The sequence below is a fragment of the Mustela putorius genome, unplaced genomic scaffold (genome assembly GCF_011764305.1).
Source record: "Mustela putorius furo isolate JIRA1106 unplaced genomic scaffold, ASM1176430v1.1 tig00000765_pilon_pilon_pilon, whole genome shotgun sequence".
In the NCBI taxonomy this organism is placed as follows: domain Eukaryota; kingdom Metazoa; phylum Chordata; class Mammalia; order Carnivora; family Mustelidae; genus Mustela; species Mustela putorius.
This window is the reverse complement of record NW_025421470.1, coordinates 256,152-283,762: the sequence shown is the minus strand read 5'-3', so window position 1 is coordinate 283,762 and position 27,611 is coordinate 256,152. Positions and strand designations below refer to the sequence as shown.

Genomic DNA, 27,611 nt, shown 5'->3' with positions numbered 1-27,611 from the left:
TTTCTCGGTCCTATTTCTTTGCATCACGTGTTTAATGATTGCTTCCGGGGCTCGACTCGTTCTCACGCTCTTCTCAGAGGTTCACGGTCGCTGTGCGGCTGGAAGGTGAGCTCCAGCCGCATCCTTCGTCCGCTGTCTTCCGAGCTGCCACGCTGACGGGTGTCACATCTGTCTTTGTGGTTAGATTCCACAATAGAAGTTTTGCTTTGAACAATCATGGGTCCTTGATTGATTAAAAGGGAAAGTGGTCTTAGATTCCCAACCCTGAAGCGTTCTTTCTTTCCTCCAGAAGTTGGGAGTTTCCGTTTGGCCTCACTTTCCTTCAGCCTTTCATGTTGTGCCTGTTTTCTTCACAAGTTTTCTTTGGGCTGAGAGTCTCTATTTTACTGTCTTTCGTGAAGAAATTTTTTTGCTACATATAGAAGGCAAGGTTTTTGTCCAGGATTTAAAGTTGATCACTTATGACCTTATTTCCAATAAGTGATCACTGAAATCAGTCTTACCCTGAATGTCATGTGTCATTTTCTTTTGACTGCTTGTTTTTCTCTCTTTTATTCTCCTATTTTTTTGAAGATTTTATTTATTTATTTGACAGACGGAGATCACAAGTAGGCAGAGAGGCAGGCAGAGAGAGAGAGGAGGAAGCAGGCTCCCTGCTGAGCAGAGAGCCCGATGCGGGGCTCGATCCCAGGATCCTGAGATCCTGACCCGAGCCGAAGGCAGAGGCTTAACCCACTGAGCCACCCAGGCGCCCCCAGGTGCCCCTATTCTTAGTCATTTCACCACGGTGTGCCTACGTGTGATTTTCTTGGATGTTTTTTCCTCATGAAATTCTTGAAATCTTAAAAACATAAAATTGATTCTGAGATAGTTACCTAAAAAAAGGAAAACAAAACTTGGTACTGGATTGACCTTATTTTTTCTTACATTTAATAATGACACTACTGAAAAGGTGGCCCGTTTTAGTGACTTACAGAGTATTCTGCTGTATGTTTATGTGTTTTCCCAAATTTTGAGAAATTTTTACCAAGTATGTTCTTCGTTTCTTCCTTCTGCTCCGTTCTGTCCTTTCTCTTGGACTCCGTTCACATGGATGTTCTGTTGGTTCGGTTTCTGTCTGGTCTGCTCCCTTCCTGTTGGTTGGATTCTGTTGGTCTCTGGTTCGTGGTCTCTTGCTCACTCTGATCTGCTTTTAAGTCCATCCAGTGGTTTTTAGAAGTTCAGATACTTTGCTCTCTAGTTCTGGGATTTCGGTTCGGTCGTTGTTTTCTTCTCCCTCATCCACGTCTTTTTTTTTTTTTTTAAGATTTTATTTATTTATTTGAGAGAGAGACAGTGAGAGAGAGCATGAGCGAGGAGAAGGTCAGAGGGAGAAGCAGACTCCCGTGGAGCTGGGAGCCCGATGCGGGACTCGATCCCGAGACTCAGGGATCAGGACCTGAGCTGAAGGCAGTCGTCCAACCAACTGAGCCACCCAGGCGTCCCACTCCCTCATCCACGTCTTAAGAGGGTCTTTTTTCTTTGCCGTGATTTGCTGTTTTTTATTCGTCATGAGCATGTTTTTCTTGCAGTTAGGGTATTTGCTTCTAAAATCTTTGTCTGCCGTTCAACATCTGTGTCATTTTGGGGTTCTCCAGTGATTGTATTTTTTTTTAGCATGGGTCATATTTCCGGCTTATTTGTATATCAACTAATTTTGGACTGTATTCTGGACGTCGTGAGGGAGACATTGTGGACACTCTGCATTCTGTTTCACGCTGCTGAAGGGTGTGAATTTTTCTGTGTAGCAGGGAGCTGACTTGGCGCACTCTGACTCCACACCATGTCTTCCCGGTGTCGCTCTGCTCTTGGCGTCTGCCCACACGCGTGTGCATCAGAGTCAGCCTGAGATGCGGGCAGGGGTTGATGCAGGGATTTGACGGCCGACTGTCTCTCTGGCTCTGTCCTCATGGGCACCTCTTACTTTCCACCTCCTCTGTTCATACAAGGGGTTGTGGGATTTCTGTGTGCATGGCCCGGACAGGGCAATTGCCCAGTGCCATTTCTTTCTTCTGGGTGTCCAGCCTTCTGCACAATCTCTCTGCTTAAGATGCTCTCTCAGGCCTTTGGGTAGCTTCTTATGTTCTTTCTAGCCTTTCTAGCTGTTACCCTCTGGGAGGGCTAGCCTGATTAAAGCTTCTCAGCCATCTCCAGAAGCATGACCCTAAACTTACTTTTGTTAATTTTTTTTTTTTAAGAAACTTTTACCCAGTGTGGGGCTTGAACTCATGATCCTGAGATCGAGTTGCTCTACTAACGCCAGCCAGGTGCTGCTTTAATAACTTAACTATTATTTATTTATTTATTTGTTTGTTTTTTAATATTTTATTTATTTATTTGACAGAGAGAGAGATCACAAGTAGGCAGAGAGGCAGGCAGAGAGAGAGAGAGAGGGAGAAGCAGGCTCCCCGCTGAGCAGAGAGCCCGATGCGGGACTCGATCCCAGGACCCTGAGATCATGACCTGAGCCGAAGGCAGAGGCTCAACCCACTGAGCCACCCAGACGCCCCATGACTTAACTTTTAGTATATGTGCTGCCAAAGCGAGCACATGACTTAACTTTTAAATAAGAAGCTGAGGTCAGTCTGCAACACCGCTCTTACTCTGGTTTCTTTCTGATGATGTTTCGTTGTTCACTGACTTCCTTTCCTCCTTTTTGTGAAAACCGAAATGTTTGTCGACTGTCAGCTTTGTGACTCACCTCCCTTTTCAGAAGAAACTCTTAAAAGTTTAAATTTTGGTTCATCAGTCTTTTGACCAGGTTCCGTGGAGATCATGGAACACAGATGCGGCCACAGACTCGAGCTTGTTGCAGCATTTGCTCCTCCGGGGACTTCTGGTCTTTTTGCTGAGGGCGGCTCTGCTCTGTCTGGGGTGGTCGGCCTCGCTTGGCGGAAGCCCTGGGATGTGCCTGCCTCTGCCGCCGGTGCTGGCTCACGACGAAGGCCTCTGACGCTCCCTTGGTTTGCTGAGCACGTGTGCGTGTGCGTCGAACTCCGTTAGTTTCGTCCGGGCCTGCCGGCTCCAGAGGGAAGGACAGCGGCTTTGGTGTCATTGCTGCCAGTAATCTTCTCCTTTAAAAAGTTTTTTCTGTTTTACCTGAGATTCTGCTCCCTGCAGGTAAAATGCGAGTTGGTTGAAGGTCACCAGGAGGAGCTGAAGAGAGCGAAGGAGAAACTGGAGCTGATGAAGCAGGAATCCAGAGACCGAGAAGCAGGATGGAAGGTGGCACGTGAAGTCCTGAAGAGAGAAGCTGAAGAGGAACGCACGCTGGCACTCCTGCAGCTCCGGGAGCAAGCCGAAGCCGAGACGCAGTCCCTGGTGACCAGGTTTGAGCTGCGGGAGCTCGAAATGAGGCGGCTTCAGGATCAGCAGGCCGCCCAGATCCGGGACCTGGAGGAGTCCCTGCTGGAGCAGCAGGGCCGCCTACGGCAGCTGGAGCTCGGCCTCGCGGGGGAGGAGTGTCCGCAGTGTGGCGGGGAGCCGGGCGGCCGTCCCGCAGACCAGGGCGGGGAGCTCGCCATGCTCCGCCTGAAGGAGGACTGTGCCCTCCAGCTGATGCAGGCGCAGAACAGGTGGGTGGCGCTCTCGGAGCAGGCGCTAGCTATAGAGCCGCCTGTCACTTTCCTGCCTGAGGTCCGACCCCGGCACCCGCCGCACGGCATGGGAGGCAGGTCCCCTGGCCGATGTGCTGTGGGCTTTCAGCAGGGTGGGGAGATCTGCAGGAAGGCAGGGCCGAGCATGGTGTGCCCGGAGTCCCGGACGCCTGGTCCTCACCCTGAAGTGGCAGCGGGGTCGAACCGCTGTCCCAACACTGGATATGCGGGAACCAGCCAGAGACCGCGTCCGGATGCTCCTGGTGGAGTCTGTGTCCCTTGGTGGATGCTACTGTGCACACGTCTTCATGTCAGTTTTGTTCTTTCCACATTTAAAACCTTCAAAGGCAAGAATTAGACCCCACTTACTAGACGTCATGCACTTTGTCCGTATTAGTTCTTTCTATTTTGAAAGTTCAGGCAGATGTTTTTAAGAGTAAGTGTTTTCCTCCTAAAACGTGCACATATTTCCTTGGAAGTAGATTGAGAATGTAGTTTGGTTCTTTGCCCCTGTTTATGCCAAGTCTGCAAATCTGAGCTTTCTTGCCTGGGCTTGATGGTCAGTCTTGGGGCCCCTGGACTCGCCGTTGGGCTACTTGTTCTCCCGGGTCCGCAGCTCCCGCCATCGTGACTGGAGTGCTTGAGCTTTGGGTCTGGGGTCTGAGGATGCGAGTTCAGATCTTGGCCCAGCAGGTGCACGCTGGGTGGATGCAGGCGCTGTGCTCAGCCTCACAAATGCTTCCTGCCCGCCCCGTGTGGAGAGGGTGTGTGGGTGGTGTGGGCAAGCCTCCAGAGTCTCTGGTGGCAGACCGGCCCGAGCAGAGCAGTAACCCGGGTCTTACCGCTCTTCGCGGGAGCGCACCAGGGCAAGTCATGCCCATGTAGCGTGTGGGGCTTCTTCCTGTCCCTGGTGGGATCCTGGGTGCCTTGGCTCAGGGGGAGTCTGCTGGCCTGTGTCTCTGCCAGCCAGCACCACTGGGGCTCTTTCTCATTCGTGTCCCTTAATTCACCAATTCTCCTGAGGTCTTTTGAGTGATCTTTATGGCCCTGTGGGCTCCTGCAGGGGACCCCGCTGCCGCTGCCCCATCGCGGTCCTTCTCACCGCGCGTGGGCCGGTGCGTCTGCTTTGGCGCGGATGCAGTGTCTTGCTGTGGGTCCCGCATCCCCACTTGAGTTCATCCCCACTTGAGCGGCCTTGTCCTTTGAGCTCCTCTGGCTTTGTGTGGCCTCTTCCCTCCCGCGTACTTCTGATGGTGGTCCTCTCGGGCCGTGGACAGCAGAGGGAGAAGGAGCGGGGACAGTCCGACACAGCAGCGACCTTGTGTTTCGAGTGGGAAGGGGCGGGGGTGCTTGTACGACTGTCATTCCACGGCCCGTGTTCACGCTGCGGGTCCTCGCAGGTTCCTGAAGGAACGGAAGGAGATCACGGAGAAGTTCGCGGCTGAGCAAGACGCGCTCCTTCGGGAGGCCCAGGAGAAGCACAGCCGCGAGCTCCAGCTGCTCCAGGAGAGACACCAGCGGCACGTGCTGTCCCTGACGGCCGAGCTGGAGGCCGTGCGCCGCGCGGAGCAGGAGGAGCTGAGAGCCTCCATGGAGGGGGAGCAGCGGGCCCTGGCGCAGGCCCGTGAGGCCGAATTGCAAGCCGGGCACGCGGCCGCGCTCCGGGCTCTCGAGGCCAGACACTCGTCCCACCTGGACTCTCTGGAGTCGCGCCACCGGTCGGAGGTGCAGGCCCTGCGGGAGCAGCACCGCCGGGCTCTGGAGCAGCTGAGCGCAGAGCTGGAGAAGCAGCGGCAGCACAAGGACGCCTCTTGCCCCGCGGTGCCGACTGGGGAGCGGGGCCAGGAGCTCCTGCCCGCGGACGGCGGCGTCACGGCACAGACGGAAGCGGATCCGGGGGCTGCCGGGGTCGCGCTGCTCTACCCCGCGCTGCCGGCCGGGCAGCAGGTGAGGCGGGCTCAGGGTGGGTCTCCGTGCGGTGGGCGGAGGGGTGCGTGGAGATGCGGGCGGGGCCGTGTGCTGGGGGAGAACATGTCCCAGCGTCTGGTCCGGCCTGGCAACAGTCGTCTGTGCAAGGCGGCTTCCTCCATAGTCTCTTCTGCACGTGGTCCCCGCACCGTGCACCCCCGGCAGCTCCCTCTGGTCCAGGGCGCAGCGCTGCACAAGCTCTTGCCGCAGGTGCATGCAGACCGTGTCTCCCGCTGTCCTGTCCCTTGTTACCTGGCCGGTGCTGGCCGCTCTGTGCTGTGAGCTTCTTCTCATGCACTCACCATTGCCGTCAGGTCGCCTCCCCAACCAGTGTGTCCCATCCTGCCCGGCGCGGACCCTCCTCTTCATCCAGGACGTCTAGGCCGGGCCCTGCACCGGGCCCAGCGGGAGCAGAGCGTGAGGGTCGTGCTTGTCGTCCCTGTCCTCGTGCTGCGTGCGCTCTCCATTGTGTCCGGGGCTGACCCCGCTCGTCTTTGCAGATGCCTTCAGGGGCCACCCCTGTGGCCCGGCCAACCTGTGTTGGTGTCACCTCGGAGGTCAGGGTGGGGAGGAGTGTCGGCAGGATCCACAGGGGTGAATCTGGAGGGTGGTGTCCTTGGAGGGCTGGGCCTCACTCGCAGGCAGTGGCAAAGGCACAGCTCTGTTCTGGCGGCATCCGTCGGACGGCGGGACGGAAGAAGGGCTGGCGGTGATGGGGCCACGTAGGGTGAGCGTCGGCTGCGGCCCTCAGGAAGCTCGGATGGGAGGGCGCAGAGGCAGGCCCGGGACCCCTGCAGGAGGTACCTGGTGCCCCACAGGGTGTGCTGGGCTAAGACTGACATGGTGCTTCCGGGGTCGTGGAGAGGCTGGGGGATGGCTGGGGGGGACGGCTGGCGCTGGGCTCGCGGGAGGGTGCGGCGGCTGAGGCAGAAGAGCCGTCCCCGCAGGAAGGGGAGGACCGTGCGGGGCGGCTGCCGCGGCGGTGCTGCTGCCTCGTGTCCACACGGAACACGTGCGCTACGGCGGTGCGCCCCGGTTCCCTGCGTGGGCTCTTCCATGAGGCCGGAGTGTCCACGGGCCTCGTGGTCGTTGGCAGAAGTCTGTCTGCAAAGCGGTGGAATTCTCTGGAACACGCGAGGCTGCCGTGGGGAGGGACGTGTGGGCGGGGACCTGGCGAAGGGGCGCTCGTGTCCTGCGCTCCCTGTGCATCCAGGCGGGGTGGCGAGTGGGGGTGCTGGCTGCACTCCCCGAGTTTTCGGGTGGGAAGTGCTCGTGTCTCCTGCCTCTCCCGGGCCTTGGAAAGATGAGGTCCGGTTGTCGCCTCTCTCCCGGGTCTCCGGGGCTGCGGCCCTGCCGCCGCGGGCTGTGGTCGCTGACACTGTCCTCCCGCTGCGTTGTTGTGTGGGGACACGGCCGTGTGCTTGCTGGAGCCGCGCGTCCGGTCTGGGCTTGGGCCGGGCCTCCTTGTATTTCTGTGTGGACGGCCGTCTGGGTGTCGCATAGCGTTTCGGGAGTGTTTGCAGTCGTCCGAGTGAGTCCTTGCTCGGGCAGAAGATGCCTTTACTCTGCCACCAAGGAGGTGAACGTGAGATACTTTTTAAGGGACCTTTGCTGTCTGGCCGGTTTCTCAGAAACCGCTGACTTGTGGGAAGGCGGGAAGCTGTTTCTGACCCTACTTTAGCTTTTACCGGAGAACATTCTGACATGGGCAGAAATAGGATAGTTGGGTGAGGCTCTCTGGCTGCGCAGGCGGGTACGTGCCAGTCGTCGTGCCTCGGGGCTCCCCCACCCTCCACGTATTTACAGCAGATCCCAGGGAGCGTGTGTTTTCATCTGTAAAGACGTCACTGTGTCTCTACCAAGTAGTGTGTTTCTCTCCCCGCAAGAGAACATAACTGCGATCCGTTCTAACTTAAAAATGGTCAGGGATCCTTGATGTGGTCCTATATCCAGCCCAAGTTCCCATCTCTTCCTGTGGTGGTTCAGTTCTGGGTCCACACGGGGCACGTGTGCTCGGAGTCTGGTTTTCCTGCCTGCTGTGATGCTGGCTGACCTGTCTGACCGCTGCACAGGCCGTCCCGTCGGGCCTTGGTGTGGACTCCTGGGTGTTCCCGCCGTGGCCTTCCCTCAGGCTCTGGCCCGCAGGCAGGTCCCGCAGAAAGCTTAACTGGGCACTTTCTGAGATGCCAGGGATATTGTCCCCAGAATAGCACGGACGCACTGTTCCGCCTCTGACAGGTTTTCTCTGGGCCACAAATATCTTTGCACCTGTTGGTCAAGCAGGGTCACTTCCCAGAAGAGTAATTTCACTTGTGCTTGTGAGCTAATTGGATTACTTTCCAGATTACTTCCTTTTGGAGTTACTTCTGAGGAAAGTTCTCTGAAACCGTAAGCTTGATTTCCTTTTCTTGGAGATGTGCCTCCTGTCGAACACTGTCCCTGTGGCCGGACCACTCAGCCGAGGTCTGGAGCACAGGAGTGGACCACAGTTTGCCCAGTGTCAATTGCTCAAGGCAGTTTCATCTTGTCTTCAATCAAAAAAAAAATTCTATACATGTAATTTTCGAAAACAGTAAGGTCATTTTAGATATAGTTTGAATGTTTTAAATTCATTACCGGCTGAATTTATATTACTTTTTTAAAAGACTTTATTTATTAGAGAAAGAGCAGGAGTGTGCACAGGGGTGCTGTGGGGTGGTGAGGGCCGGGGTGGAGGGAAGCAGGATCCCCGCTGAGCAGGGAGCCTGACGCGGGGCTCGATCCCAGGACCCTGAGATCATAACCCGAGCCGCCCTGGCTCCTGACTGTGTTGGTATTTTTTGTGTAATACTACTTTTTTTTCCCGGGCACATCTGTCATGTTTTCTTAATGGTTAAAAAGATGTATATGACGTTTTTCTCCCGTGTCTTTAGAAAAAATGGAGAATAAACTTCAAAAAGCATCTTTTTGTTACATGGACCTTACTGTTGAGCACCTGGAGAATCACGGAGTTTCACGCAAGGCTGAAGTAGAAAGGGTTATGTGTGAGGAGGCATTGTGGGTGGGGTAGGGCTGCATGAGTCAGCGGGGACTGGACTTGGAGCCTCTCCAGTCAGTTGGAGGGGGTGGCCTGAGAATGTGTCCCGCTGGATGTCTGCAACCATCCCGCAGCCTCTGGGCCTTCAGGGGCTGCACCTTTCCTGCCTCTCCGAGTGTTTCCCGGAGACCCGTCCGGCCTTACGATGCTGCCGTTTGGCCTTTGCCTCGGTTATGGCGATGGTGCACTTTTTCCGCAAGTTCCCGTTGTGGGCCCGGGCGTGCACTGGACAGGATAGGCGTGAAGTGCGTCCGCTGCCCCCTTGTAGAGCCATTCCTCCTACGCACAGTGCACGTGGGGTGGGTGCTTTTGTTTGCTACTGGCTTCGTTACGTTTATGCTCTTGTCATGCTGCGTGTGCGCCATAAGATCCCGAGACAGTGATGGGGGACACATGATACGCTTAGTGTCCACCGTCTTTTAGCAAGTGCAGCTCTGCGCTGTGTGGCCATGGGTCCCTCAGGCACGTGAGGGGCTGCACTCCCTGTGGCAGGGACACTGAGGTCCAGAAGGACCAGGTGGCCAGAGAGAGGGGCCTGGAGCCTGCTGATCACTGCTGCCCTGGTACCAGGTCCAGGTGCCCCAGGACTGCAGGGCGGGGTTCCTCATGGGCATGTGGGGGTGTGCGGAGCTCTTGGACTCCTGCCTGACCTCACACAGAAGTCGGCTTCTATGAAGGATTGTTGCCGGAAGAAAGCGATCTGTGGCTCAAGGTTTCCCAAGAACCATGTATCTAATCCTCATGCGTCTGCAGAAGAGCATTTGACGGGCAGGGTGAGCATGGGGGGGGTCAGCCGTCGTGACCAGTCCCTGAAGGCGTGGGGAGGGAAGCGCCCCCGGGCCTGTACCAGGGTCCCAGGGCCCGAAGAAGTGTGGTTTCCCTTTCCTGTCGCATTGTTAATTGTGACAAACATCGGGAAAGGATTCTGAAGACGTCTTTGGTGCAAAAGGGTGGATTTATTCAAGCACAAGAAATGCCGCACTGGGGTCATGAGGTGGCCCGTTCCATACTTCCAGGTTGGGAGGGGCCAGAGATCGCGGGAGTCTAAGGAATTCGGAAGCAAGGTTCCCGGGATCTTGGGGGGCTGTTGTCACCAGACCCTTCAGATGCATAGCAGTGGGCTGTGTGCTTGGGGGGTGACGACCAACACCTCTCTTGGAGGGTTTACAGGTAAAGGAAGTTTCCAAAGGAATTTGTCTATGTTGAAGTAGACTCACAGGGTCCTGGCCGGGGAGCCAGGGTCAGGCTGGCACTGCCTTTGCCCTCAGCAAAGTAATAACATGGAGGCACTTGAGTCCCTAGAGGAAGGTCGCGCTGCCTGTGTCAGGGACTTGTCAGTGGGCTGTAGGAAGTCAGGAAATTCGGTAGTTTTTTCTGTCTTTGTTTCCCACGTCAGTCCGTTTCTCACGTGCTGGGGTGAGGCAGGGCGGTGCTTGCCTCTTCCTCCATGTCGATGGTTTTCTTTTTCCCGGTGTCCTTCACAGTGGTGGCGGGGTTTCCCGAGCTGTCTCTTTTTGGAGGAAAGGCAGTATGGTTCCTGTCCCTTGGCCTTGGCCTTGCCGGTCTGTGGTGCTCTTGGCGTTCAGGGTTTTCCCTGTACTAACCCGCATTTTGTGGTTGTCCCTCGCGGCATTAGTGAGCCTCCTCGACCCTGACTGCGCTCCGGGCTGTCGCTTCCTTCCTAGCTGCGACTGGTTGGCTCAGCCCCGTCCTTCCCTCGGAGGGGAGTGGTGGCCGAAACGTGTCATTCAAGTACTTGGGAAGCTCGGACACGTGCGAGGACTTGGAGTTTGCACTCGGTGCTTCTTTCTTTAGTGACACAGAATGTGTTACTGGTCGGGGGTGCAGGTCTGTGGTCCGTAGTCTCACACAGGTCACAGCGCTCACCGTAGCTTGTGCCTCCCCAGTGTCCCTCAACCGGCCACCCCATCCCGCCCACCCCCACCCCTCCCCCGCAGTCTGTTTCCAGAGATGAAGAGTCTTCGGGTTTGTCTCCCTCTCTGGTTTCGTCTTCTTCCAGTTTCCCTTCCCTTGTTCCTCAGATTTTTCATGTCAGTGAGATTTGATGCTTCTTTTTAAAGGCTTTGGAGTTAAATTTATTTCAGGAGACAAAGTTTATAGGAATAATTTATGTTATCTCTGTAACTTGAAAGTATAATTTTACGGGCACCTGGGGCAGCTTAGTGGGTTAAGCCTCTCCTTTAGCTCAAGTCATGGTCCTGGGATCGAGTCCCGCATCAGGCTCTCTGTTCAGCGGGGAGCCTGCTTCCTTCTCTCTCTCTGCCTGCCTGTCTGCCTAGTTGGGAGCTCTGTCTGTCAAATAAATAAATAAAATCTTAAAAAAAAAAAAAGAAAGTATAATTTTAGTGTTGTGCCATGCGTGTCCGTTTTCTGATGATTGTGATTGAGATGAGAATCCAGAGCCTACAGTGGTCCGGAGCGTTCTAGGAGCTGTAGCCTGACTCCTGTGTGTCGTCACAGTGAAAATACGTGGAATCGAGGGGGTCCAGTAGGACAGGGCTGTGCATATGCAGAAGAGCTCAGTGCTGACTCTTCCTCCCTGTTCACGGGAGGCACCCTGGCTCCTGCAGTGCTTGGGGCCAGCGCCCAGCTCTTCGGGCCGAGCTGCAAGGGAAGGAGAGACGGGGCAGGGGACGGAGCTGCAGAAGAGCCGGTCGGAAGCCTTAGCAGAGCGGCTGGTCACACAGCCGGGGACGCAGGGGTGAAGAGGGGTCTGTGTTACTGCTCCCCTTTCCGGCTGCAAAATCAATGAGAAATTTTACTTTTAAGTCAACAGTGATCTGCAAAGTGAAAAGAAACATTTGCATTGTGTTAGACTTTTTAGGCAACTTTTTCATTCATTTTTTTCTATTTAAATAGGATGGTTATCATTCCTTTTCCACTAGAAGTTACCACCGAGTATTCTAAATCTGAGAAAGTTTGGGTCTTCTTGCTTTGGTGACCCAGAAGCCACATCACCAGTCTTCTTGCCTCCAAAGAGCAGGAGGCGTGAACACTCAAACACCTACTCTGAGGAGTTTTCACGTAGCTTTGTTTTAGTTCTTTATTTTATTTTTATTTTTTAAAAAACTTTTAGAAGATTTTATTTATTATTCATTTGACAGAGATCACAAGCAGGCAGAGAGGCAGGCAGAGAGAGAGAGGGAGGAAGCAGGCTCCCCGCTGAGCAGAGAGCCCGATGCGGGGCTCGATCCCAGGACCCTGGGATCATGACCTGAGCCGAAGGCAGAGGCTTTAACCCACTGAGCCACCCAGGCGCCTGTTTTTTAACAAGAACGTTATTGAGATCGAATTTCCATACTGTAAAAATCACTCTTGTTAAGTAGGTGTTTCAGTGGATTTCACCGTATTCATCAAGTGGCGCAGCTGTCACTGCTCTGTCACTACTTCCAGAACATCTGCCTCTGCACAGAGGACTCCCCGTCCCCCAGCCCCGGAGGGGTCGTGCCGGTTTGCCTCTTCGGGGCCTTGTAGATGCGGACTCATCCAGTAAGTGCCTTTTGTGCTGGTGTCTTCGACTTGGCCCGGCCTTTCCTAGGTCACAGGTGCTGTAGCGTGTTCAGTGCCTGCTGTTTGCTTTCCAGGTGTCTTTTGTCGCTTGTTTTCCTAATTTTCCATTACTGCCTTCTTTTCAATTTCCTTGATGTTTTTCTGTGTATTTTTTAGTTATTTTCTTAGTGCCTGCCCTGGGGATCGCAGCGAGCCCTTTATAACGTGCAGATCGGATCGGTACCGTCTTAATTCTAGTAGTCGCGGACTCGCCTCCTTTTAGCTACCCCCCCCCCCCGTCCCTATACCGTCCGTCAGACTACGGTCCTCTACGATTCATGCTCATGCCTCGTTCAGTTTCCTCTGACTCAGACCGAAGAAAAAGATGACCACGATTGCGTGGATTCTGTCTTTCCGTTCCCTCGATCGGTCACCTTACCACGTGTTCCTTTCTGTGCGGTTTCAGGGCCGTGCCCAGTGCCCTTTCAGTTTGGCCTGAGGGCGCCCTTCAGTGTATCTTCGGGCAGGCTTGTTAGTAGTGAATTCTCTCACTTTTCATTTACTGGGAAGGGTTTAATTTCTCCCTCATTTTGGCAAGATAGTTTCCTGGATACCTGATTCCTGGTCAAGTCTTTCTTTCAGCACTGAGGATCGCACCCCTGCCTGTGGGCCTCTGTGGTCTGAGCAGCGGGCCAGCTGTTGACCTGCTGTGGAAGATGGCTTGTGTTGAGTCACTCTTGCTGCTTTCAAGATTTTTTATTGTGTTAGTCACCGTGTAGTACGTCATTAGTTTTTGATGTAGTGTTCCGTGATTCATTGCTTGTGTGTTAACCCCAGTGCCCCTGCAGTGTTGGCCCTCCTTAATACCCATCTCCGGGCTCACCGGCCCCCAAACCCCCAGCTTGATTCCCGGAGTCCATAATCTGTCATTGTGCGTCTCCCCCTCTGACTTCCCCCCCGTCGTGAAACCGTATGATGCTTGACTTATTTCACTCAGCATCGTCTCCTCCAGTCCCGTCCATGTTGCTACAAAAGTTGGGTATTCGTCCTTTCTGATGGAGGCATCATACTCCATAGTGTATATGGACCACATCTTCCTTATCCATTCGTCCGTTGAAGGGCATCCTGGTTCTTTCCATAGTTTGGCGACCGTGGCCATTGCTGCTATGAACATTGGGGTACAGATGGCCCTTCTTTTCACTATATCTGCATCTTTGGGGTAAATACCCAGGAGTGCAATGGCAGGGTCATAGGGAAATTCTATTTTTAATTTCTTGAGGAATCTCCACACTGTTCTCCAAAGTGGCTGCACCAACTTGCATTCCCACCAACAGTGGAAGAGGGTTCCCCTTTCTCCACATCCCCTCCAGCACTTATTGTTTCTTGCCTTGTTAATTTTGGCCATTCTAACTGGTGGAAGGTGGTATCTCAGTGTGGTTTTGATTTGAATCTCCCTGATGGCCAGTGATGATGAACACTTTTTCATGTGTCTGGTAGCCATTTGTATGTCTTCTTTGGAGAAGTGTCTGTTCATGTCTTCTGGCCATTTTTTGACATGATTGTCTGTTTTCTGTATGTTGAGTTTGAGGAGTTCTTTGTAGATTTTGGATATTAGCCCTTTGTCTGTACTGTCATTTATGAATATCTTCTCCCATTCCATGGGTTGCCTCTTTGTTTTATGGACTGTTTCCTTTGCTGTGCAGAAGTTTTGATCTTGATGAAGTCCCAAAAGTTCATTTTCGCTTTTGTTTCCTTTCCCTTTGGAGACATATCTTGAAAGAAGTTGCTGTGGCTGATATCGAAGAGGTTACTGCCTATGTTCTCCTCTAGGATTCTGATGGATTCCTGCCTCATGTTGAGGTCTTTTATCCATTTTGGTTTTATCTTTGTGTATAGTGTAAGAGAATGGTTGAGTTTCATTCTTCTGCACATAGCTGTCCACTTTCCCCAGCACCATTTATTGAAGAGACTGTCTTTTTTCCACTGGATATTTTTTCTTGCTTCGTCCAAGATTATTTGACCACAGAGTTGAGTGTCCATATCGGTGCTCTCTATTCTGTTCCATTGATCTATGTCTCCAGGTTTTTTTTTTTTTTTTTTTTTTTTTTTTTGCCAATACTGTGCTTGTCTTGGTGACCACGGCTTTGTAATACAGCTCGAAATCAGGCAGTGTGATGCCCCCAGCTTTGTTTTCCTTTTTCAACATTTCCTTAACAATTCAGGGTCTTTTCTGGTTCCATACAAGTGTTAAGATTGTTTGTTCCACCTCTTTGAAAAAGGCCAGTGGAATTTTGATTGGAATGGCATTGAAAGTATAGATTGCTCTAGGCAGTTTAGATATTTTAACAATGTTTATTCTTCCAATACGTGAGCATGGACTGGTCTTCCATCTTTTTGTGTCTTCTTCAATTTCTTTCATGTGTTCAGTAGTTCCTTGAGAATAGATCCTTTACCTCTTCGATTAGGTTTATTCTCAGGTATCTTACGGTTTTTTGGTGTTACAGTAAATAGAATTGGTTCTCTAATTTCCCTTTCTATATTTCCACTGTTAGTGTATAAGAAAGCAACTGATTTCTGTATATTGATTCTGTATCCTGGCACATTACTGAATTGCTGTATGAGTTCTAGTAGTTTGGATATAGTCTTTTGGGTTTTCCATATAAAGTTACCATGTCATCTGCGAAGAGAGAGAGTTTGACTTCTTCATTGCCATTTTGACTACCTCTTTCTCCTTTTTGTTGTCTGATTGCGGATGTTAGGACTTCTAGTGCAGTGTTGAACAACAGCAGCAAGGGGGGGCATCCTTGTCGTGTTCCTGGTCTTAAGGGAAGGCTGTCAGCTTTGCCCCATTGAGAATGATGTTCACTGTGGGCTTTCATAGATGGTTTTTTTTAAGAACTGTTCCCTTTATCCCTACACTCTGAAGAGTTTTACTCAGGAAAAGATGCTGTATTTTGTCAAATGATTTTTCTGCATCAACTGAAAGTATCATATGGTTTTTGTCTTTTATTAATGTGCTCTATCAAGATGATTGATTTGCAAATGTTGAACCGCCCTTGCCTCCCAGGAATAAATCCCTCCTGGTCGTGTAGGATAATCCTTTTAATATACTGTTGAATTCTGTTGGCTAGGATCTTGTTGAGTATTTTGGCAACCATGTTCATCAGGGATATTGGTCTGTAATTCTCCTTTTGGATACGGTCTTTGTCTGGTTTTGGGATCAAGATAATGCTGGCCTCATAGAATGAATTGGGGAGTTTTCCTTCTGTTTCTCTTTTTTGAAACAGCTTTAGAAGAATAGGTATTATTTCTAATTTAAATATTTGGTAGAAGTCCCCTGGGATCCATCTGGCCCTGGATTCTTGTTTTTTGGGAGTTTTTGGATTTACTGCTTCAATTTTGTTACTGGTTATTGGTCTATTCAGATTGTGTATTTCTTTCTGCTTCAGTTTTGGCAGTTTTTAAGTTTCCAGGAAGACATCCATTTCTTCCAGTTTGCTTAACATATTGGCATATTGTTGCTGATAATAATTTCTAATAATTTTTTCTGTTTCCTCGGTGTTAGTCATGATCTCTCTCCTTTCATTCATGATTTTATTTATTTGGATCCTCTCTCTGTTCTTTTGGGTAAGTGCGGCCAGAGGATTATTGATCTTATTAATCTTTCAGAGAACCAGCTTCTAGTTTCATTGATCTGCTCTGCTGTTTTTCTGGTGTCTGTTTCATTGATCTCTGCTCTAATCTTTATAATTCCTCTTCTTCTGCTTGGTTTAAGTTTTCTTTGTTGTTTTTTCTCCAGTTCTTTTAGGTGTAAGTTTAGCTTCTGCATTTGGGATTTTTCTACTTACGTGAGTGAGGCTTGGATGGCTCTGTATTTCCCCCTTAAGACTTCCTTTGCTGTATCCCATAGGTGTTGGACCGATGCGTTTTCATTCTCATTGGTTCCCAGGAATTGTTTAAGTTCTTTGATTTCCTGGTTGATCTGAACATTCTTTTTTTTTTTTTTAAGATTTTATTTATTTATTTGTCAGAGAGAGAGAGAGAGAGAGCACAGGCAGACAGAGTGGCAGGCAGAGGCAGAGGGAGAAGTAGAACTCCCTGCTGAGCAAGGAGCCCGATGTAGGACTCGATCCCAGGACAGTGGGACCATGACCTGAGCTGAAGGCAGCTGCTTAACCAACTGAGCCACCCAGGCGTCCCTGATCCGAATGTTCTTGAGCAGGGTGGTCTTTTGCTTCCAAGTGTTTGTGTTCCTTCCAAATTTTTTCTTGTGAGTGAGTTCCAGTTTTAAAGCATTGTGGTCTGAGAATATGCCGAGAGTAGTCTCAGTCTTTTGGTATCGGTTGAGCCCTGATTTGTGACCCAGGATGTGCTCTAGAGAAAGTTCCATCTGCCACTTGAGAATGAGTATTCTGTTGTTTTATGATGGAATGTTCTGTGTGTATCTCTGAGGTCCCTCTGGTCCCATGTGTCATTCTAAGCTCTTGTTTGTAGATCTTCTGCTTAGATGACCTGTGTGTTGCTGTGAGTGGAGTGTTGCAGTCCCCTTCTATTAGCATATTATCATCAATATGTCTATTTCGGTTAACAGTTGGCTTATGTAGTTGGCTGCTTCCAACTGTAGGGGCACAGATACTTACAGTTGTTAGATCCTCTTGTTGGATAGGCCCTTTAAGTATGATGTAGTGTCCCTCTGCATCTCTAACTACAGTCTTTAGTTTGAAATCTAATTAGTCTGATACGAGAATTGCTACCCCAGTTTTCTTTTGAGGCCCATTGGCATGAAAGATGGTTTTCATCCCTTCACTTTCAGTCCGGATGTATCTTTGGATTCAGAATGAGTCTCTTGTAGACAGTGTATGGAAAGGTAATGTCTTTTTATCCAGTCCGCAGCCCTGTGCTGTTTCACGGGAGAAGTTAGACTGTTCACATTGAGAGTGATTATTGAAAGACACGATTTTATTGTCATTATGTTGCCTGTGAAATCCTTGTTTCTATAGGTCGTCTCTATAAATTTCTGTTCCATGTCACTCTTGGGGCCTTTCTCCTTTTATAGAACCCCCCCTTAATATTTCTTGCAGGGCCGGCTTGGTGGTTACATACTCTTTCAGTTTCTGCTGGTCTTGGAAGTTCCTTGTCTGTCCATCCATTCTGAATGACAGCCTTGCTGAATAAAGACTTCTTGGCTGCATGTTCTTCTCACTTAAGTGCCCTGGATATGTCTTGCCAGCCCTTTCTGGCTTGCCAGGGCTCTGTCGACAGGTCTGATGTTCTTCTGATGTTCCTCACTCTGCACGTAAGAAATCTTTTCCCCCTCACTGCTTTTAAGATTTTTTCCTTGAATCTAAGATTTGCAAATTGTACTATTATATGTTGTGGTGTTGGTCTGTTCTCATTGATCTTGGGACGGGTCCTCTCTGCCTCTTGGATACGATTGCTTGTTTCCTTCCCCAGATTAGGGAAGTTCTCAGCTACGATATGCTCAAATTTATTTTCTGGACCTCTCTCCACCCCCTCAGGGATCCCATCAGTTCTGACATTGGAACATTTCATGGTCATTAATCTCTCTCAATCTGATCTCTTGGGCTTTATGTTTTTCCAGCCTCCTTGGCTTCCTTCTTTTCTGTCATCTTATCCTCTAGGTCACTAATTCATTCTTCTGCCTCTTTTACCCTAGCAGTCGGAGTATTCAGTTTAGGCTGCATTTCGTTTATAGCATTTTTAAGTTCGGCCTGATTAGATCTCATTTCTGCCCTTAGAGATTCTATATTGTCCATATTTTTCTCAAGCCTAGAGATCGCCTTCATAATGTTACTCTGATGTCAGTTTCTGACGTTCGGTTATGTCCATATCCATTAGTTCTGTGGCAGAAGCCACAGTCTCTGAATTAATCTTGTGTTGGGGGTTCCTCCTCATAGTCATTCTGTTGAGTGGTGGTTGAGGGAATGCACGGGGTCCAAAGTATTGACCGTGACCCAAGCAAGAGGCAGCGGTTTTATAGGGACCTTAGGGTTGTCGGCCTCTTTCTTGGTCTTCCAGCCTGTCTTCTGGGGGAGGGACCTGCCGTGCTGTTACTCAGGCAACCCTGTTTGGGCAGAGTTGCCATGCCCCGGAGGTGGGAGTGGGCTCAGTGAAAACCAGTTTTGGGTGGCTTTTGTTCTCTGGCGGCTTTCCCCAGGTGGCTTTCCCATCTTTTCTGAGAGAGCAGAAGTGACTGTGTCCAGGCTCCTTTCTCAGAAGACCGAGATCGCCGTCTATTCTCCAGTGAGCTCTCCAGGCTGCACTGTCTCCGTTACTGTCTGTTCTGTTAAACACCTTCGTGTCCTGGGTTGTGGGCCCCACGGCAGCACTCCCTCTTTTGCTTCCAGGTCCAGGCACTGCTCCAGTGGTGCAGGATCCCACTCCCTCCCCCTTCTGTTGATCTTCCAGGATCTACCCATAGAGTCTCAGCTCCCCGCTTCAGACCTTGAGACCAGCTGCCTGAGATACCCCATTTGTAGGAATCCAGATGCGTCTTCAGGTGTAGCATCTCAGGCTGATTTCGTGGGTGTTCAGAGTGGGCTGGCAGGTACCGAGCTTAGTTCAGGGGACCGGTTGAAATAGGGTGCCCTACTCCTCCGTCATCTTTCTGCTTTCAAGATTCTTTTTCTTAGTCTTTCACAGTTTAATTGGGATGTCTCTTGGTATGGATCTCTTTGAATCTATCCTACCTGGGGTTAATTGGGCTTCTTGTGTTTGTAGATTAATATTTTTTCATCCAAGTTGTGGTTTTTGGCCAGTATATCATAAAGCAGGCTTTCTACCTTGTTCCTTCCTCCTCTCGTCTGCGACTCCCATCACGTGTATGTTGGTCTTTGAGAGTGTCCCACAGGCCTTGGGAGCTCTGTTTACTTTTCTTTCTTTCTTCTTTTTAGAGGTTTTACTTACTTATTTATTTATTTAAAGAGAGAGTGAGCACGCGAGCAGGGGGGAGGGTGAGAGGGATAGAAAGAGAGAATCTCTGAGATTATGGCCTGAGCTGAAATCAAGAGTTGGACACCCAAGGCATTTTTCTATTTACTTTTCTTTATTCTTTTTTCTTTTTATTCTTCAGACCAAATAGTCATATTTGATCTGTCTTCATATTTGCTGATTCTTCTGCCCATTCGAATTTACAGTTGAGCCTCTCTAGTGAATTTTTCATTTCAGTAATTGTACCTCTCAGCTCCAGAACAGCTCTACAGTTCCACTTTCTAATCTTTACTGAGGGGCTCTGGCTGGGGCGTGCTTCCAGTGCACTGTGGGTGGCTTCTTCCTTAGCTGTGACTTTGTGTGAGTGTGAGGTCAGCAAGGAGTGTTAGAGCCTTCTCAGCTTTTCCTGGATAGGTACATAGCCCTATACTTGCTTCCTAAAGTCCCAGGAATGTGCTGGAGCCTTCCAGAGCTCCCTGTTGACACCACATTCTCTAGTGTTTCCTTTTAAGCTTTTTTTGTTTACCTCTTACTGGCCCCAACCTTGACAAGTTAATGGGTTTCAGGGCACTGTAATGTTAAGCAGTCGCTGTCGGTTGATTGTGGTAAGTGGCCCCGCAGTAGGGTTGTGACAACGTGAGCTCTGGGAGCTCATCCTTGAGAACGGAGTTTCTCAGTGGGCTGCAGGATAGGTCAGTTGGTGATAGTTGGCGGGCTGGTGCTCTTGAGGAGCTCCGAACCCCTCTGGTCCCCCCCAACCCTTAGGACTGCGGGAGGCTGTGTGCAGAGCTCTGCCAGAGGTGCGAGGATGGGTTAGGGCAAGTTTGAGCACCTCAGAGCTGCTGTTCGGGTGGAGACTCAGACTCTGTTTTTAGCAAACTCTAGATTGTTACAAGTCTTTCTTAATTTCCAGAGCTCTGAAGAAGTTGTGTTTTCACAGTTTCTGTCAGTGTTCTCAGCCCTGTTATAGAGGAATGCGTTCTTGGATGTTCTTATTCTGCCATTTTGGAAGTGCTTCCTCTGTAGTAGTTGTTGTTTTGTTTGTTTGTTTGTTTGTTTAAAGCTTATTTCATTAAAGATGCCAGGGTGGCTCAGTTGGTTGAGCCACTGCTTCAGCTCAGGTCATGATCCTGGAGGCCAGGGATGGAGTTCTGCATCAGGCTCCCTGCTCGGCGGAGAGTCTGCTTCTCCCTCTGACCTCCCCCATCTCGTGCTCACTCTCTCTCATATATATATATATATATGTACATATGTGTATACATATATATGTATGTATATATCGGATATAGATCTTTTCTTTTTTTTAAACGATGACCTTAAAAAAAAAAAGAAGCTCATTTCATTAATGTAAGTTGTTAGGTGAATCTTATGAAGAACAATGTTTATTATTTAGGAAGAAATAGGGTTTATGTTTTGAAACCAAAGGAACTTTGTTTCTAAATATCTTAGATTCTGATGGCCGTGGTATGGTGGTGATGGGTAATTTCTTAATGTGATTGTTTGGGAAAAGAAGCGAGCTGTCCTCTTGATGTTCTCTGTGGGAAGCACATTGAATACGTGTTCACTGTGGGTAGTGGCTTTGTCCCTTTAGATCACTGCTCTTGGCACAGGGTGGACTCAATAAATACTTGTCCAGTGAACTGTGCTTTACAAACAACAAGGAAATGGAACAAGCATAACTTTTAGAGCTCAGAGCGACATTTTTGCTGTTTTGTTAACAGTGTTCTTTTATACAGGGTGAATCTGAAGGTGAAAAGAAAGCTGCTTTGCATGAACAGGAGGAGATCCCTAGGCTGGAGTGTGAGCAGGCACCGTCTCCTGGCCAAAAAGAGGAGGAGTGTTTGTTTCTGCAGCTTCAGGAGAAGAATGACCAAATTCTACGGGTATGTGGCAAGTGTCTTGTCTTTGTTTTTATTTCTGTGTGTGTAAAATGTGCATAACATGAATTTACCATTTTAGCCATTTCTTTTTTTTTTTAAGATTTTATTTATTTATTGGACAGAGAGAGATCACAAGTAGATGGAGAGGCAGCAGAGAGAAATAGAGAGAGGAGGAAGCAGGCTCCCCGCCGAGCAGAGAGCCCGATGTGGGACTCGATCCCAGGACCCTGGGATCATGACCTGAGCCGAAGGCAGCGGCTTAACCCACTGAGCCACCCAGGCGCCCCCATTTTAGTCATTTTTAAGTGTTACGGTTCAGGGGCGTTATACCCCGTTCACAGGGTTGCGCGGCTGTCACCGCTGTCCGTCTCCGGCACTGCTCATCCTCAGTCCGTCTCCGGCACTGCTCATCCTCACACGAGCGGAAACTACCCCCACTGCCCACGAGCTCCCCGTCCCTTCCTCCCTCCAGCCCCGGCACCCACTCTTCTGCCTTGTGCCGCTGACTCTGACCGCTTCCGGGGCCTCCTGTGATGGGGCCAACAGCAATAGTCCTCCTGCGTCTGGCTTAGTCCCTCAGTGCAACGTCCGCGGGGCCCGCCGCGTGGCAGCGTCTCGGGGTTTTGTGGCGGAGTGATAATTCTGTGACATAGAGATGCGCATCGTGTTGCTCTCTTCGTGGACTTGGCTGCTGATCGGCCTCTGGATGCTTGTTTCTCCGTCTTGGCTGCTGTGAATAACGTCACCGTGTGTACACGTCTTGTTCCAGTCCCTGCCGTTGGTTCGGGCTGTGGGCTTCTGGGAACAGGATTGCCGGGTGCTGGCGACTCCGTTTCTGTCTTGAGGAGCCGCCGGGCTGTCTTCCTGGCGGCTGCCCCGTCACGTGCCCCTGCGGCTGCGCGCGGGGCTCCGGTTTCTCCACAGCCATCATGGTCACGTCGCAGGGGGCGTGAGGTAGGACCACATCGTGGTTCTCATGTGCGTTTCCCTGGTGCTGAGTGACGAGCATCTTTTCAGGAGCTTATTGGCCATTCATTTGTCTTCGGAGAAACGTCTGTTCAGGTTTTTGAATTGGGTTTGGTTTTTTGTTAGTCCTTTGTAAGTTTAGTATGTGCAGTTTTACTATTTTCTTTTTTTTTAAGTATGCTCCACACACAGCGTGGGGCTTGAACTCAGGCCCTGAGATCAGGAGTCACATACTCTAGCAGCTGAGCCAGCCAGGTGTTCCTGTTTCTACTATTTTTTGAGATGGTCTCACAATGTAGATCTTTCAGGAGTGTAATAATACTGTTTCTTTTTCTTTTTTCTTTTTTTTTTTTAAGATTTTATTTACTTTTTTGACAGAGAGAGAGCACAAGCAGAGGGAGAGGGAGAAGCAGGCTCCCCACTGAGCGGGAAGCCTGAGGCAGGGCTCGATCCCAGGACCCCAGAATCAAGACCTGCACTGGAGGCAGCCGCTTAACTGACGGAGCCACCCAGGCGCCCCAGAAAAAGTTTTGTTAGGATGTTTATTTGTACTTTCCTCTTTCTTGATCAGTGTCACTAGAGATGTATCTATTAGGTTTTTTCAGTCACCGTGCCGTGTTTGTGAAAAGGGGGGAGCAGGGCCGGCAGAGGGAAAAGTCTGTGTCCCACAGGCTCAAAAGTGGACTCAGCCTCTGTGGAGGCCTGTGTTGCTGGCCCTCGCCGTGCTGCTGCCTCAGCCGCGGCCGCCCGTGGGAACAGGGCTCCGTGCTGCAGGCCTGGCGGGCCTCTGCCTTCTCTTCACACCCCCCAGCGGGGGCCCAGCCAGGCCTGGGGCCATCCCGGTGCCGGTTTCGTGTGCTGGCAGCATCCTCTCTTCTCTTTCGTTGGTGGTTGGTCATGGTTTGCCATCTCGTGTGATGGTACCAGTGGTTTATGGAACTGCATTTTTTTCTAATTTCCCTACAAGCACAGAATTGAAATTGTTTTTACAGTTTCCTTTCGCTCCTGGTACGGGGTTTCAAAACTACACTCTTCTTTGATCTGGTCTTTGTTTCTTTTTGTACTTGCTAACGTTTTACGGCCCCATCCGGGTTCTCTTACCCGTTTTCTACTCCACGCAAACCTTTGCTTACTCCTGGCTGAAGAGCTGTCCGCGCCAGCGGGGTGTGCACCTGCCAGCAGGGCTTCTGCACCTGGAGTCCACTTGCTTCTGGGCTCCACGCGTCCGATTCTAGAGCTGGAGACACTAGGCGTGTCATGCCTTGGCCACCGTGGACACCCATTGTTCCTGATTCTTGGTAGCAGCAGAGGACAGGCCTGTGGTCTGCCTGGCTCTGTGCCGCCTGTGTGCGTAGTCACGCTCTGTCATGTTCTCTGTGGGGACGATGCCCGGGTTCTTGACCTAATGGTCAAGGGCTCAGCCAGCCCTGAGAAATCACTGTGGTTGGCTCTGGGCTCAGGTCACTGCGTTGCTGGGAAGACATACTTGTCATTTCACTAAGCTGCACCACAAAACTGCAGTGACCTGTGCTCAGTGCTCGGGCAACCTGGGGAGCCCACAGTAGCCAGGGGTGCCCTGGGTAGCTGGTGCTGCCCACCCTGCCGGCTCACTGAGACCCTAGGATTGTTGACTGTTTTTTTAAAAGACTTATTTATTCAATTTAGAGTGTGTGTGTGCACAGGTAGGAGGGGCAGAGGGAGAGCTCAGCCTCACTGGGGCTCTATCCCAGGACCCTGAGGTGACGACCTGAGCCAGAACCCAGAGTTGGATGCTCAGCTGACGGGGCCTCCCAGGCGCCTTTGTGGGCTCCTTTTTTTCAAGGAGAAGTAAATAAGAATGATCTTCACTTGTCTAGAAACTGGTGTTTATTCTGAATGAATAGAAAAGAGATTTTGAGTTCTTACTTGTGAGAGTAACCTCTGGTGAGTTTGCCACTTCCCTCGGTGACTGGGGCAGACTAGAACGTTCATGTGTTCTGCTTTTGTAGGCAGTGAATAGTGGCGGGGTTGGGGGGTACCTGTAATTAGGAAAATTAGTAATTAGAAAATTAGTAATTTTCACCTTTAATCACTATTAACTAGGATGATGAGTGTTTCTGATGAAGTTTATTCCTGACTAAATTGCTCTAAATGAAGCTGTAACAATTTTTCCTCAACAGCTGAAAGACCAAATTTTATCCTTAAGTCAAGAAGTAGGCGAGTGCCATTCTGAACTGGAGAAGCTCCAGCAAAGGCGTGAAAGGGAGAACCAGGAAGGCACAAATCTCATCTCGATGCTGAAATCCGACGTTGATCTGTCTGACCGTGAAAGGTCAGTCACGTACTCGTCTGTCAGAGCTGCCCAGGGGCATGGTAGCGCTTGGCGGGATGGAGCTCTGTGCCGCGTTATTCTTCTCATTTAAAAACACTTTAAACATCAAGAAAAGTACTGAGTAATGTACGATACCCATATACCCACCACTCACTCTGCCAAATTTTCACATTGTGCCAGATTATAAAATTTGATGCTGTAATGTGGAGTTAACCTTAAAATTAAATTGCCAGGATTTTTGGTTTGTTTTCTTTTTTTCTTTTTCTTTCTTTCTTTCTTTTTTTTTTTTTTTAACTAATAAAACTTTAAATTTTTTTCTATTTTTTTATTTTTTCAGTGTTCCAAGATTCACTGTTTATGCTCCATACCCACATCCGTGCGATCCGTGCCCTCCATAATACCCACCACCAGGCTCCCCCAACCCCCACCCCCTGCCCCTCCAAAACCCTCAGTTTGTTTCTCAGAGTCCACAGTCTTTCGTGGCTCGTCTCCCCCTACGATTTCCCCCAGCTCACTTCTCCTCTCCATCTCCCCATGTCCTCCGTGTTATTCCTTAAGCTCCACAAATAAGTGAAACCATATGATAACTGACTCTCTCTGCTTGACTTATTTCACTCAGCATCGTCTCCTCCAGTCCCGTCCATGTTGCTACAAAAGTTGGGTATTCGTCCTTTCTGATGGAGGCATCATACTCCATAGTGTATGTGGACCACATCTTCCTGATCCATTCGTCCGTTGAAGGGCATCTTGGTTCTTTCCACAGTTTGGCGACCGTGGCCATTGCTGCTATAAACACTGGGGTACAGATGGCCCTTCTTTTCACTGCACCTGTGTCTTTGGGGTAAATACCCAGGAGTGCAAGTATAGGATCATAGGGTAGCTCCATTTTTAATTTCTTAAGGAATCTTTAAGCGGTGGGTTTATTCTGGAATACCAGAATTGCAGTCCAGGACAGGCTTGCTAGTGCACCACCAGAAACAAGTCTGGAGAACAGAGGAAGCTCTTTCATAGATGGAAGGAGGCTAGGGCTGTTGTAAACAAAGTCCGTTAGGAAACTGTGCACTGAAGGTGCAGTGGTTTCTCGTTGGCTGAGTTGTCGCTGGGCAGAAGGAAACCCTCCTTCCTCCTGCTGGAATCTTAATGTGCTCAACGCACCCCTCTTCCTGGGAGAGAAGCAGCTGGAAGGGCTTTCCCTCCAGGGAGTTCCCCACCCCCCACCTCCTCCACCCAGCTTCCTGACCCCGTTCTTTCTTTCTTTCTTTCTTTCTTTCTTTTTTTTTTTTTCCTTAAAGATCTTTTTTTTATTTGACAGAGGGAGGCACAGCGAGAAAGGAACACAGGCAGGGGCAGAGGGAGAAGGAGAAGCAGGTTTTCCGCGGAGCAGGGAGCCTGATGTGGGGCTTGATCCCAGGACCCTGAGACCACGACCTGAGCCTGAGGCAGACGCTTAACGACTGAGCCGCCCAGGCGCCCCATCCTGACCCCATTCTAGTCGAGGTTTTCTTTTATTAATTGTTACACTTCTCCCTTTTGATCAAGATCTTTCCTTGAAAGCATTGCTGATCAAGAGTCACGTGTTTCATATTTAATGGTCTTGTCCCTCAGTGCCAGGAAGGACTTTCCTGGTTGTCCTGGCCTACCTCAGAAAAGCCTGGCTAGAGGGGCTGGTTAGGCTCCCTGCTCTGGGAAGCCTCCTACCTCTGCCTCTCCCCTCATCATGCGCGCTCGTGCACGCGTGCTCTCTCTCTCAAATAAATAAATAAAATCTTAAAAAAAAAAACAAAAACAACCACAGAAAAGGCCAGCTAGAGGCCTGGAGGGACTGGAGTGCTTATGTTTGTAGTAGATGGCCCCACTCCCTGCCCGGCCCAGCATCCTGGCTCTTTGCAATAGCAGAAACTAAGTTCTTTGGCTTTGTTTAGGGGCCTTTACTTGTCAGATTTGAAAATTGAGGATTGTGACTTGTGTAGGATGTAAGCAGCTGGTTTGCTGTCGTCAGTAAATCTGGAGTGGGCACTGTCTCATTCTGTCCTGGTCCTTTTTTTTTTTTTTTTTTTTTTTAAGATTTTATTTATTTGACAGACAGCGATCACAAGCAGGCAGAGAGACAGATAAAGAGAGAGGAGGAAGCAGGCTCCCTGCTGAGCAGAGAGCCCGATGCGGGGCTCGATCCCAGGACCCTGAGATCATGACCTGAGCCGAAGGCAGCGGCTTAACCCACTGAGTCACCAGGCGCCCCTGTCCTGGTCCTTTTTAACTAAAAGGAAAGATCCTAGTTCGGCCTGTTAAAAAGTATAGAGAGTTAAATGCTACCCAGGTGGATTCAGCTAGAAGCTAGAATGGTCTCGTTCGCTGGGGTGGTCATGAAGAGGTCTGTGAGGCTTTGGTGTCCAAGCCTGAGTGTTCCGGTGAGCGGGCTGGAGGGCGGTTGTACCGGCTCCGTGATTTCCCGAGCCTGTGGTAGCGCCCAGGCAGAAGGTGAAGGGCCGGGTTCTCCGAAACCCCCTCGGGCTGCGTCCTCTGGGCCGGTTGCATCCCGAGCCGGCGCGCGGCCGACGGTGTGAGTGCGAGCAAGCGGCCCGCACGTCCGAGCGACCGGGCTCCGCAGCCGGCCCCGGCCCTCAGCCGCCCCCGGACGCGCTCCAGCTGCGGTTCGCGCGTTCTCGGTGCGGAGAACGCGGAAGCTTGGGGGTCGTGCGGGGCCTCGGGAGACCTGCAGGGGCGGGTTCGGTGGGTCGGAGGAGGAGGGCAGCTGGGCCAGAGAAGAGCCGGAGCTAGCCCTGGGGCCGACCCGGTACTGGGCGGTTCCGAGTGTCTGTGGAGGCCATGGGGGCGGGGCCTCAGAAGCCTCAGCTCCTTTATTTTTTATCTGTATTTTTTAAAGATTGTTAAATTTATTCACGAGAGAGAGCGCATGGGCAGGGGGCCGCCGGCGGAGGAGAGAGAGCGGGGAGCCCGATGCGGGGCTGGATCCCGGGACCCTGAGGCTGCGAGCTGAGCCGGAGGCAGAGGCGCCCCGGTTTGCCTCAGTTTAGTTTAGTTGAATGTTTTGTGAAGAGGCAGAATCCCGGGACTCCGGGAGCCTCGAGACAGGCGCCTCCGGGAGCCTCTTCCGGGAAGGACCCGTGGCTTCTAGTTTAATTCCACGTAGAGCAGGTTGAGGGGGAGCAACAGTTCCTGGTGACGGCCATCAGAGTCCTAAGTCACTTCTGCCCGAACCGGTCTGCTGACTTACAGATGCGCGTCGTTTCTAAGCTCAAGACCGGCGGGAGCACAGGGTTCCCTGCGTTCCCATGTCATTGCTGTGTCGCTCC

The 27,611-nt window shown here is 50.7% G+C and overlaps 1 protein-coding gene across 1 annotated transcript in view; it reads left to right on the top strand.

Annotated features, from left to right (window-relative positions):
* The window catches only part of PCNT (pericentrin), a 112,484-nt gene that overhangs the window by 30,586 nt on the left and 54,287 nt on the right, over positions 1-27,611 (top strand). Inside the window, 4 exon segments of the mRNA XM_045084283.1 lie at positions 3,160-3,614; positions 5,036-5,582; positions 20,877-21,023; positions 24,146-24,297. Coding sequence (XP_044940218.1) covers positions 3,160-3,614; positions 5,036-5,582; positions 20,877-21,023; positions 24,146-24,297 — 1,301 coding nt within the window.